General features: G+C 38.1%; 1 protein-coding gene across 2 annotated transcripts; it reads left to right on the top strand.

Annotated features, from left to right (window-relative positions):
* Window positions 1-3,266: 3,266 nt before the first annotated feature.
* LOC120717440 (interferon-inducible double-stranded RNA-dependent protein kinase activator A homolog) lies at window positions 3,267-12,368 on the top strand. 2 transcript variants are annotated; one of them, XM_040005446.1, is made up of 8 exons: window positions 3,267-3,523; window positions 4,349-4,392; window positions 5,863-6,038; window positions 6,535-6,616; window positions 8,187-8,265; window positions 8,362-8,479; window positions 8,562-8,656; window positions 8,754-12,368. In XM_040005446.1, the coding sequence occupies exons 3-8, from the start codon at window positions 5,963-5,965 to the stop codon at window positions 9,036-9,038; spliced, it is 735 nt and encodes a 244-aa protein (XP_039861380.1). In that variant the 5' UTR covers window positions 3,267-3,523; window positions 4,349-4,392; window positions 5,863-5,962; the 3' UTR covers window positions 9,039-12,368. The 2 variants fall into 2 exon arrangements, with proteins under 2 accessions (XP_039861380.1, XP_039861379.1); XM_040005445.1 differs by lacking the exon at window positions 4,349-4,392 and having other exon boundaries at window positions 3,269-3,523.
* The last annotated feature ends 419 nt before the right edge of the window (window positions 12,369-12,787 follow it).

Raw genomic sequence — 12,787 nt, 5'->3', positions numbered from 1 at the left:
CAGTTTCTTTATAAAAATGTTTTGTCAACAAGCACTGTAATTCTAACGCACACCCATCCTTACAAGACAAAAACGCAGTGAAGGTTGAAGACTTGCCATACACAAGAAACTTTGTAACGTCAGCCTCCTTAGTGATCCATCCACCTCGTGACAGTGAGTCACAGCTGCCTTTCCCGCAATCATTAACGCTTTAGATGTGTACTGTGTATATTTTGTAGTCAGTAATGTGTTAAGATTTAAAATGAACCTTTTTGACATTTAGCCTCATTTGACTTTGTCTAATAATCGGGAGTCCAAATCTCTACAACAAAAATTGCAACAATTAAAAGTAAAATGTGACAAAGCTACGCCTACAGAATGTGTGACTCAGAGCGAAAGGCCTCACTCTGTTCCTGTACCTGCTCTGACAGGCTGCCTAAATGTTTGTGCTATCGCTGCAACACCTCAGCACGCAAGTATTTTCCACATACTGATAATCTGTTGAAACCATATTTTCATGTAACAACCAGTCACACTTGTCAATCAACCGCCTTCTCCTTTTACTGCATTGTTTGTTGCTTCTCCCTCCAAATGCTCGACTTCTTGCAGAAGTTTTTTGCTATGAAAAATATTACAGGTAACATTACCATGGCAACATAGAGCTCATAGACATTTACTAAATAAGAGTTCCTCTTTCGCAGTTTAGACAGACTTCACTCGCTTGTTTTGTCTCCAAATGGTTTCAACATATGACAGAGATTTATGTGTATTGCAACAATTTTCACTCACTAATGGAGTGATCAGCACACCAACTTTAACTCTGAGTCTTGTTTATCGAACCAGACTGCAGCGGGAGACACTGAACCATATACTGAAAGTGCCAAAAACATGAGAACATTCTTACTTAGCATTCAGTAATTTCCTTTGTTGAGCTGAGCAGCTCACATGCTGAAAGTAATAGTAGATGTTTAGATCTGACAGGGACTGCCAGTGCAACTTCTACAGAGACGTGACCAGGGAACACACTGAGAAAGCTGCTATGTGAGTGCATGATTTTTATTTTTTTTAATTGTTTTTGGGGGGTAAAAGGATAAGTCAAAACTTTGGTGGCTGAATTACAACAAAATATAACAAAGTCTGCCCCTCCAAAAATAAATTTTCAGGGAACAGCAGAAAGGAGGAGCACAAAGACAAACAAGGCAAAACATAAACTATGACACAACCCGAAGAATGACTTTGGTACTAGTCATGGCTGTGGGGTTTTTTGTAGGTTTGATTTGACTTTCCTGTTGTTATTGACCATGTCTGAGCTGCAGAAACCCTGCACTTGAACCTCTGTTTCCACCTTCAGGTCTACTCCATACAAGTCCCTTGAACTACTTCTCTGATCTGCTTGTGTCCGACTGACAGACACCCAGATCAGTCTCCCTGCCCTGCACTGCCTTTAGGTGTGTATTATATGAGTTTATGGTAAAATTAAATGTAACTATGAATTTGCATAACTTTTCAGCCCACACTGGAGCTCTTTCTGGATGGACAGAGTGTTTGAATGACAGCAATTTAAGCAAGCTGTAGACTATAACTGAAATAGTGTGTCCCCTGCTCATTGAAATGGTCAGCCAGTTTAAAGTACTGCAGGGTAAAAGTTATAAAAGGACTTAAAATACTAAAGCAAATGGGTTTAATCTGGTTCCTAACTACTTACCAACCCCCTGACATTAAAAAAGCTGCCTGCTTTAGTAAGTCAGCAAGAAGTACATCTATAGAGGCAAGCTGGTGAGTTGAGGTCAGGATCGAATGAAATTCAACCATAGCTAACAGTGTGGCCTGACCAACTTTGGCTTCTACAGGCAATTTCATGTGTTTCAGTGGTGAATCAAAATGCGCCCTAATTTCCAAACCCTTGTCCCTCGTTGGTGTTTCACATCCACAACGCACAATGAAGATTTACAGCATTCAGTTATATAAAACCACAATACACTATGCATACAAAATTACATTAAATACATATATGAGAAAAATATGTTCTAAGAAATATACACCAATGAATATTATTTCCAAAATTATGAATAATTGTGGAATTAGCCTTTGTTCTGATTTTCCAAATGTGGCATTTTACTGTGTGCTTTATTTAATTTTAGAATTTGCAAGTTGTAAAAGGTAATAAAGTGAACCCAGCTAAACTGATCTAACAAATATCAGTCTAACATTATTAGGAAAACAGTAGACAGTCATATCAGTCTTACACAACCTTAAGCTTAAAGCTTTAAGCTCAGTTGTCTTGAAGCTTTGGGTGTTTGGTATGTTTCCTTACTTCGGGCTCTTTCATGAGATTTCTCTTGGTTTAAATATAATAACTCAATATGACCGTCCTTTTGTAGAACCACTTGATTGCTTTGCACAACCTGCTTTCAGTTGAGATTCACTTCAGACAAATTTCCCAACATTTTCCTTTAGAATTCGGAGGCGTAACATGTAATTCATTGCTCTTTCAGTGATGGTGAGCTGTCCTGGCCCGTATGCAGCAAAACAGACCCAAACAATGACAGCATCACCACCATGTTTCACGAATGGGATGAGGTTGTCTGGAATGCATTTCCTTATCCACCCAAACCACTTGTTATTTACCCCAGTAAATGTAATTTAAGGATTCATCTACTAAACACTACTCAAACAGCCTTCTGGAGTACCCACATGGAAAGCAGGATTGTTCTTTTGAACTGGCTTTTTTCATGCAGAACAATATCAACGAACAATAAAATAAACATCAAATGAAAAACTAAAACAAAAAAACAGCAACTGGGAAATTACAGTGCTACCATTGCAACTTCATTAGATTTAATTGCATCATACTCTTACTGTGGGGACAGACCATAACCACCTCTACTTTATAGCCAGGCTTTAACCAGCAGAAAATGTTATCATTTACATTCTCAATCTATGATACCTAGTTTCCTGTTGTTTTGATTTATTTATTTATTGCTGTTTAAACAAGCATTGCTGTTCTTTGTGTTCTTTTTGTCAATGCCAGCTATTATTATATTATTATTATTATTATTATTATTAAGTAGTAGTAGTAGCAGTAGTAGAAATAGTAACTGTAAATTTAAAGATAACGCAATACAACGTTTTTGTTTTTGTTTTTTTACAATTTAATCTAGATTTTTTTTTTTATTAAAAAAATGATCTAAAACATGTTTTACGGGGACACTGTCCCGTCCAGTTGAATAGGTAGGGCTCACCGGTAGGTGGCAGTAAACGCTTTAGCTCACACATTCTGACGTGCGTTTGACCCGCGTTGATCCGGATGTTGATTTAATGTTAAACTGGCGATTGTTCCCCCGGCGAAAGTACAGTGAGGAGTTGCTAGCGTTGACAGGCCACTTAATGTCCATCACAGAATCATTGCTAGATGTCCAGAAAAATATCTCATCGTCGTGTTTAAAAGTTGTTTTGGCCGGAACAGAGTCTGTAATCAGACCTGTGAGGAACCGTGAGCTGCAAACATGTCTCAATCACCAGCAGTGAAAAGCGAGGATGCGAGGTCAGTGTTTTATTGATAGTAGTTATGTGATTCGAGGTAACGGTGCACAATCAACCAAACCGCTTGCATGTCTAGTTTGTGTCAAATAATAATGTAGTTAAATTAAAGTGCATATTATGGTATGTTAGCTAGAAGCTACAGCTGAAGTCGTGCCAAGTATTTGGTCTTAAGTTGTATTTACGTGTTGCTTCTTTCACTAATCTTTTAAATAAATGGCGTTAAATAATAAAAAAATGTCTGCACTGATTCACCACAGCTATCCGCTCTGTATGAAAAGGAGACATCATCATCAGAGAGAAAGAGGTGGTAGCCAAATACCCTAGAGCTGTAATCAATGGGAATTCAGTCATAACAAAGATGGTGGTAGAGGTACAACTTCCAGGGTTAAAAACGTGGGGCGATGATGCTGATGGTAGAGATGATGAATGATACCTTTTGCCTTCAGTGCTCCCTCATTCAACAAGGTGGTGAATGAGATTGTTGCTCCATACTGACATGACAGCATCGCACAGTCAGTTGCTGCCGGTTTGTTGGCTGCACATCCATGATGTGAATCTCCATAGGCCCAATACCTTCCTTACAGTCTACAAACAAAGAGACTGACACTCACAGTTTTAAATGTATATAGTCTGAAAAGCTGCTTTGGTAATTTATGTGGCACATTGGGGAAACCTCTGCTGTACATAGTGTGTGCAAGCAGAGAAAAAGAGAGCTTTTCATTTAATTTAACTCAATTTAATTTTAATTGTAATTTTTAGCAATGCGTGTCAGAATCATCATCATCATCATCATCATCATCTTCTTCTTTTAGCTGCTCCCTTAAAGGGTCTCCACAGCTCATCTCCTGCCACCTGCCACAGCAACCATCTGTACGTCCTCTTTCATTACGTCTATGAGTCTTCTCCGATCGAGCTTGACTGATCTAGGATGCCAATATTTGGTGATTTTAAAAAAGTCAACAACAATATACTGGACAACATAATCGGGTTTTTTTTTTCTTTCAGACTCAAGACATGAACAGATTTCTCTAACATTTGTTAAGTGTTGGTATTTATTTGTTATTTATTGTTCTTACTAGGATAATACGACAATTCACTTTTAATAGAAAGTTTTTTTGCTGCATCAAGTCATGGATTACTTGTTTTTGCTCTTCAAGACTGCTTGGTTCCACTGTTTGTTGTATTTGGGGTTTTTGTGTTGCCAACACAACAAAGTGAAGGTGAAAGTTGCAAAACTCTGTAACATCAACACTCATACTATAGTTGAAAGATGTTTCTACTGTCTGTTCTTTACTCTTTTATTTATTAATTAAAATTTTCATTTATTAGCTGTTTGTAAAAGCCAATAAATGGCTATTTTCTGATACACTGTATGCAAATAGCTAATACCGGCTGATATATCAGTCGGGCTCTAATATGGAAAATGAAGTGGCATGTCACAGGAATTACAATAGTGTAGTCTGAGACATAATAGATGCAATTAAAACTTTAATAGACTCACTAGACTACATTACTCAGAAAGGAACTGCTCCATTTACTTTACCATCCTCACTGTTAAATACTTTTCCTGTACATTTTCTGGGGTGGCTGTAGCTCAGGTGGCAGAGCGGATCAGCCACTAACCAGAAGGTCGGTGGTTGATCCCAGGCTGCATGCCAAATATCCTTGGACAAGATACTAACCTCATGTTGCTCTCTGATGCATCCATCAGAGTGTGAATGTGTATGAATGTTAGATACTTAGCACTTAAGCTTAGAAGTTCTTGTGTGAATGGGTGATTGGGTGAATGAATTAGCTGTATAAAGCGCTTTGAGTGCTTTTTGAGTGCTCGGACAGAGTAGAAAAGCGCTACATAAGAACCAGTCATTTACAAACTAAGACAGTATAAAGGAGTTCCTGTTCTTGTCAGTCGATAATGTCTCAGATGATCTGTGTCGCTGCCATGGTTATGGAACAGTGAAGAAATTGCAAAAAGTTCTTTGATTAAACCGTTATTTCATTGATTAATCATTTAGTTCATTATTTAGAGAAAATTTCAAGGCAAACTGGTAGAAAGTTGACTTATTCTGGCCTCTAAAATTCTGTTCATTAACAATTTTGTATTGGCAGCCTTTTGTTGTTTGTTTTAAGACAAAAATTAGATATAATTACATTTTTGGTACTAGGGCTGGTAAAACTGGGAAAACATGGGCGTTTTCACTTTTTCCTTTATTTTATAAGCAGTTTAAGTGCACAATCAGTCATCCTGTTGTCATTTGTTATTCTGTCATTCAAATTTAACGAGTGAGTTATTACAGTCATAGCTCATAATTTGTCTGTCCTTGTGTTGACTACGTGCAGCTTGGATACAAACGAATCACAGAAAAGCAACTCGGGGAAAACGCCGATACAGATCCTGCATGAATATGGCACGAAAAGCGGAAACCTTCCTGTGTACGTGATGGAGAGGGCTGAAGGAGAGGCTCACCAGCCCAGCTTTGTCTTCAGCGTGACAGTCGGTGACGTAAGCGGCATAGGTAGGCTACGCTGTCACCCCTGCTGTGCTGATAGCTGGCTGTCACCGAATGAGGGCTTTTATTTGAGTTGAAAATTGCACCGTGGTAATTCAGAGAGAGTACCTCAGGCTGCAACATGTTCTTTGTCACTTTGTTGAATTTCTCTTCTGTTGCTGAAGCAAAGTGTTTAAATTTACCCTCTGTATCCCTTGTTTTTTAACAAAGATATCACACTTCAGGCATAGAAAAGTGCAGGTCCAGAGAAAAAGGGTGAGAAGCAGTTGGAATGCTCTTCATGTTGAGGTGATGAGAAATGACTTAGTGTCTGTATTTAACATCTGTCACCAAGCCTATGCTTTAGGGGAAAAGGCTTCAAAGTTGAAGTCTTTTTGTTCTTCCCACTAGCCTCTCACACTTTACATTTGATTAGGATACTGTGGCTTTCAGTTAGGTTTATTATTATTGCTGTTTTGATATTGTATAACACAGGCAACTGATTGGTCTTTTTTTTTTTCAGGTCAAGGGCCGAGTAAAAAGGCTGCTAAACACCAGGCTGCAGAGACTGCTCTAAAAGCTATGAACATAGATGCTGGAGTCATGTAAGTAGAGTGTATTCATTTAAATTACTGGTTGGAAATAAAAGTTGTACTTATCAGAGGTTCGCAAATAATGAATATTTGCCTCTTTGAATAGCAAGCAGACTTTGTGCTGCCAAATAAAGTTGGCAACAGCAAAGCTCTGATAATTTATGTTCATTTTCTGGGTAAATCGTCAAGGCTATAATTAGATTAATGAGCAATGAAAAAAATGAATTGCATCCCAAATTAGTTTCAGTCAAAACCATGCCAGTGTTGTGGAACTTTAACAACTCAATCTGTCTGCATTTTGAATCATTTCGGACATTTTATAGACTTCACACTGGCTGTTATAGCAGAAAACACAAATGTTTAAGAATATGACAGGAATCTTTTACTATTTTCATTTGTTTAAACACTGAAGTCAAAACAGTAATTGGAATTATAGAAATAATGCTGGTTATGTTGTTATAGTGGCATCTGTCAAAGGATTGGTTATAGTGTTGTGGAAAAGCCATCACTATACACTCCTTGTGTATAGATTACTATCAAGGAGTCAGACTTTCCTGAATTTTTTAAGATGGTTTTAAGCAATAGTTCCTCAGTCTTTCTGAAGGTCATTCAGAGTTATTTGTTTTTTTAAACATTGGCTGCTCTTTCACTCAGTTCAGTCCTTGTATGTCATCATCACTTTCAGAAGATTCTTGTTTTTTAAGCTACCTAACACTGACCTATGAATCATTCAAGCAATAAAAAGCTACATAACTCAAAAAATAAACCATTTTTGTGGCTACACTTAACAGATAACATAGCAAAGGACTAATTTTGGATGATTCCAAAAAACCTATTAGCTAAAAACTTCGAGTATCTCAGACTGGTGTGCAGTGTGTCCTTATAAAATTTGAGGAAACTTAAGGTTGGAAAAAACAAACAAACATATGAACAATATTTGGTTTAAATTGTCATCACTATGTATAGAGAAGGCCACGACAGAGGCATGGTGAGTGTCTACAGCCATCAGAAAGATACAGTGGGGATTCTGTCATGGCTTGGAGCTGCATTTCAGCCAGTGGTGTTGGGGATCTTGTCAACTATCAGATTTTGATCCACCCAGCAGTACCATCTGAATGGGCATCGGATTGGCAACCACTTTATTTTTTTTTAGCAATTACAATAATACATCTGGCAGCAACACTCAAAGAAGAGCTCTGAGTATCTGTCAGAAATCTTTTACTATTCCTGAAGACTACTTATAGAAATGACAAGAAAGCTTGACAAGAGTTTAGGCTGTGCTGAAGAAAGATGCGTTAAAGGTGATCATACCAAATATTGACTGTCAAGCTTCTTAGAATGATGTGAACTCTGTTATTGCCTTTTACGTTTTGTATGTCAATGCCTGGTTGTACATTTGTTGTACCAATTTACTATTTTCCTAGAAAAATGAGGGTTAACTCAAGACTTTTAGCACAGCTCTGTATTTATGCTGCAGGAGGGAAGTCAGCCTGAGAAATCTTAGATTAAATCTTGTGCTTGTAACTTGTAGCGCCTACTAAATACTATGACACTCTTGTGATTTCTCTTTAATTCCAAGCAGGAATGTTCCTGGGACGTCTGACAGTAATGGTGTGGCAGCAGAGACAAACAATCATCCTAACTCTGTGGGGTTACTCCAGGTGTGCCAGCCATGGCTGTGTTTATACAAGAACATTTCTTCCATATGTATGAAATGAACTGTTTCCCTCATGATCTTTTCCTATCGTTCACATTAGGAGTTAGCATTACAAAGAGGATGGCATCTTCCTGAATACACAGTTTTAACAGAGGCTGGTCCACCACATAAGAGAGAGTTCACGGTTATTTGTCGATTGGAGTCCTTGTCAGAGAAGGGTGCGATTATTTTTCATGTTCAAAGAAAAATTTCTAAGATTTTGCTCGTTTGTCCTAACTTTCTATCTTTTTTTCTCGACAGGTGTAGGAAATTCAAAAAAAGCTGCAAAAAAAGTGGCTGCAGAGAAAATTGTGGCAAAGCTTCAGAGTCTATCAGGCTGTTCTGAAATCACATGGGTATGTCTGATCTTTCTTGGCTCATTTGTGTGACGTCTACAGGCAACTTCAACATTTCAGATAATTTCTTTTGTGTTGTGATGTTTTTACTTTTCAGGGTCCTAAACCAAGTGTGCGATTTGAAAACTTAAGGAACTCGATGGCAGAGAAGATATCTTTACTGAGGAGAAACCCGCTGAGCATTCCCAACACAGACTACATTCAGATGATGTTGGACCTTTCCAACGAACAAGGCTTTGAGGTCACATACTTTGATATTGGTAAGAAAACAAACTGCATTTGTATTTTTCTGTTAGCAATAGTGGTGCCTTCCACTCAGATTATGTGGTTCCCAGCTTCCCTCACTCACATCAGATTCAAAGACAAACTCCCGTCGCCCTAATCATAGAACGCATTTAACGTCTTGATTAAATACTCAACTTTTATCCCTTTTTAAAATAATAAAACTGGGTCATCTATGCAGTTGTGCTTTCCCAAATGAGGCCATGTACCGCTCCAGTGGTTAATACTGAGAAATCTTCAGAGTAGTGGGGCATTTGTGAGGGTGTTAGAAAAAACAACAAAAAAACCCCAGATGTGAGGTTGACGAAAGACATTTTCCATACATTACGTTACACCTGGGATCGGATCGGATGCCTTTTGCCTTCACAATTGCCATAATTCTTCATGGCATACATCCAACAGGGTGCTTCAAACATTCATCTAAGATTTTGGTCAATGCTGGCGTGACAGCGTCACACAGTTGCTGCAGATTTGTTGGCTGCACACCCATGATGTGAATTTCCTGTTCTACCACAGTCAAAGACACTCTATTTAATTCAGATCTGGTGCCTGTGGAGTTCATCTGAGTACAGTGACCTCGTTGTCATGCTCAAGAAACCAGTTTGAGATGGTTGGAGCTTTGTCCCGCTTCATGTGCTGCCCTATTATCTTTATGCAGTGGCAGATCACAACAATAGTCAACTCAAGGCAGTTTATATTGAAATGGAAAAAACAACAATCCCTTTTAAGCAAACACTTGGTGACAGCAGAGAGAGAGAAACTTTCTTATGCCAACTATTCACAGTTAGTGTGAGACAGAAGAAAAGGGTGAAACAGAAAGAGCATAGGTGACTGAACAGTGAGGCTGGTGTCAATAAGACTTGAATTATCTGCTCCTCCCAGAGTTCGTACGGGTGCTTGAAATCCGTGAAAGTTCTTGAATTTTAGTATTGTCTTTTCAAGGTTTGAAACATGCTTGAAGCCGTATTTCAGACACTGCAAATAACTATCTGACCGAATAGTTTTCTTATCAGGTAGAGAAATAAAACGAGTTGCAAAGTGTAAAAGCAAAATTTCTCCACCTGGGCTGCCATGCACCACTGTGTGACCCCGCCCCTCCGCCGAACAGTCGGGGATGAGTGCACTAACTTGCTGTTTTAATGAGTATTTGATAGAAAACGACACTGGTGGACTTTGGACTCTTGAGTCACATGGCAGGTGAGTCCTCAGGGGCGTAATTTCCAGGGGGGTTATGACCCCTCCCAATAATCAGACCTAACCAACAAAATTATGAATTATCTTGCATAAATAGGCGGTTGATTTCTTTACTCACTTCAGTTATTACCAGCAAAATAGTTGCATGTTTAATCATCTGGGAATTTGCCCAGATTTATTTATTTATTTAGACAGAGATCTTGACCACACAAATGTTCAGCACAAAGTTACACCAATGTGAGTCCTAGTAAATAATTTTCGAGTATGTGTACATATCACGTGCTAATTTTTCAAACTATTATTATTATTATTTTGCTAGCTATCAAAGGTACTGGAGAAATGATTGAAATGCACTGAGTGTGATGCAGTACGGCAGCGCTATTATAGCAGTTAGTTATGGCATGGTGATTTATGGAATATGCTGTAAACTTAGCTAACATTATTTAGCAGTAGCAGTAACGTGAGTTACTTCACTCAAGTAAAAGCTTTAAAATTAGTCTGATACTTAACTAGACAACTTATGGCATAAGGAAATAATGGTAATAAGAGGGACTGATCCGTATGGACACAAAGAATAGCCACTTTTTTGTGCTGCCGAAGTTCCGAGGCTTTCATTCAAAATCTTGAGGACCTACACATTAAACAACTTAAAAAATATAAATGGCTTCAAGCTCACATTGACGCCTGTGGGGCACTATCAGCCACTGAGACAACAGACAAATTTGAGTGTTTTAATATATGAATATTTCACACATTAAGGCTGCCTGTTTATTTAAGGGAGATGAACAATACATTATAATTTTACATAATCATATCACAGATGATAGACTAAAAAAATAGATTTTAGGTAGATGCTTGTGCATTCTTAAAGTCTTATAGTCTTATATGTTGAGTATGTCATCTGTTCAAAGGCTCTCCCAGTCAGTGCTGTTCTCCATGCCTGTCTTACTGTACATGATGTTATCAGCACAAACACTTTAAAGGTGATCATTTATGACTTTAACAATAATACAGACAGCAATGTAGTCCAACATCTCACAGTTAGTTTTATTGGGAATTAACTTTAAGCTGTTTGGCCTTCAGGGGTTTTCTGAGCTTTCTGCTCGAAAATGAAATGACCAAAATAAATGTATTTCTCTGCAATTACAGACTGAGGTAAACAATCTTTGTATCAAAATAAAGCGAACGCTTGTGAGATGTTATTAGAGATGTGAATATTACTGCAGATGTTACTATGTCAAAGTTGCTGTGACTCAAACATAGAAAAATGGGATTTTTTATTTCCCTCACCTAATTTATTTTAAAGTATTTTATAGCATATAACACCTTTGAAAATATGCTTTGGTTCCCATTTAACTCCAGAAAATCATAAATCGAAATATGGATATTACCTGTCCACAGATTCATGGTGCAGTAACTGCTCTTTTAACTGTCTGGTGTCTTTGCTTTGTTTGGTGTTTGTAGACATGGTTTACATGAGTTTTTAGCTGAGATTCAGAGGTTTCTGTGGACACTACTCATGTCAGCACTTATATTTCTGACCTCGTGTTATAATCGATTAAACGTGGTCTCCTCCCTTTTGCCCCCATTTTTGATGTTGTGGGCGCAAATGATCAGGCGTGACATTCTCATAATAAATCAGAGAAAATACTGCAAAGAATTAATCCTGCATTTGTGTGATTGAAATGTGTGTGCAGTGACACTGTTTTAAAGATTTGGCCTAAATAATTCTGGAGTGAATGAGCCTAAACATGATGACCGGACTAGTGACACCATATCACCTGTGACACTCACACACGCACGTATGACTTTGCCAGTTTCAGCTGAAACAATTTCAGTGTTTCAAACCATGTTCCAGAGTTTTTAGTTCACCGTTCATGAGGTTTCAAGAAGAAAATGAAAGACAGATCTGAATGTTTGAAAGTGTTTTGGAAAAACTCTGTAAAGAATAGATGAACAATACTCAAAGGATAAATTCAACTGTTTTATTTTGTTAGATAAGTTGAAAAAAAAGTTAAACAAGCAAGTAAATAACGAAACAAGGTAAAACGAAGTAAGTTCAAAAAGTTAACAAGTAAATAACGAAACAAGGTTAAATGAGGTAAGTTCAAAAAGTTAACAAGTAAATAACGAAACAAGGTTAAATGAAGTAAGAGCAAAAAGTTAACAAGTAAATAACGAAACAAGGTTAAATGAGGTAAGAGCAAAAAGTTAACAAGTAAATAAAGAAACAAGGTAGAGGAGAGAAAACCCCAACAATCCCCTCTGAGCAAGCACTAGGCGACAGTGGGGAGGAAAAACTGCCTTTAAAACGGGCAGAAACCTCCGGCAGAACCAGGCTCAGGAGGGGGCAGTCAACTGCCGGGACTGGTTGGGGGTGAACAGAGGTGGAGCAAGACGAGGCTACATCAGTTGAAGAAGCAGTATTGTCCCTCTACCGGAAAAAGCTGAAGAATCTTTTCTTCTTTTTCATGGACTTTTCCACGAGCGCCTTTTTGTCCAGGATGAGGGTTCTCAACTCATTGATGGTTTCTGTGTTTTGCCTCTCTAGTTTCTTGCATGTTTGTTCCACCTGTTCTAATGTTGCTTGTGTTTCTTCAAGCTTTTCTTTGAGGTCTTTGGATGTTGCCTCCTGTGTCAGCTTTGCATCGCCCC

The sequence above is a fragment of the Simochromis diagramma genome, unplaced genomic scaffold, assembly GCF_900408965.1.
Source record: "Simochromis diagramma unplaced genomic scaffold, fSimDia1.1 OVJJ01000501.1, whole genome shotgun sequence".
NCBI classification, from domain to species: Eukaryota; Metazoa; Chordata; class Actinopteri; order Cichliformes; family Cichlidae; genus Simochromis; species Simochromis diagramma.
The sequence above is the reverse complement of the archived record's forward strand: the minus strand, read 5'-3'. Positions and strand labels throughout refer to the sequence as shown.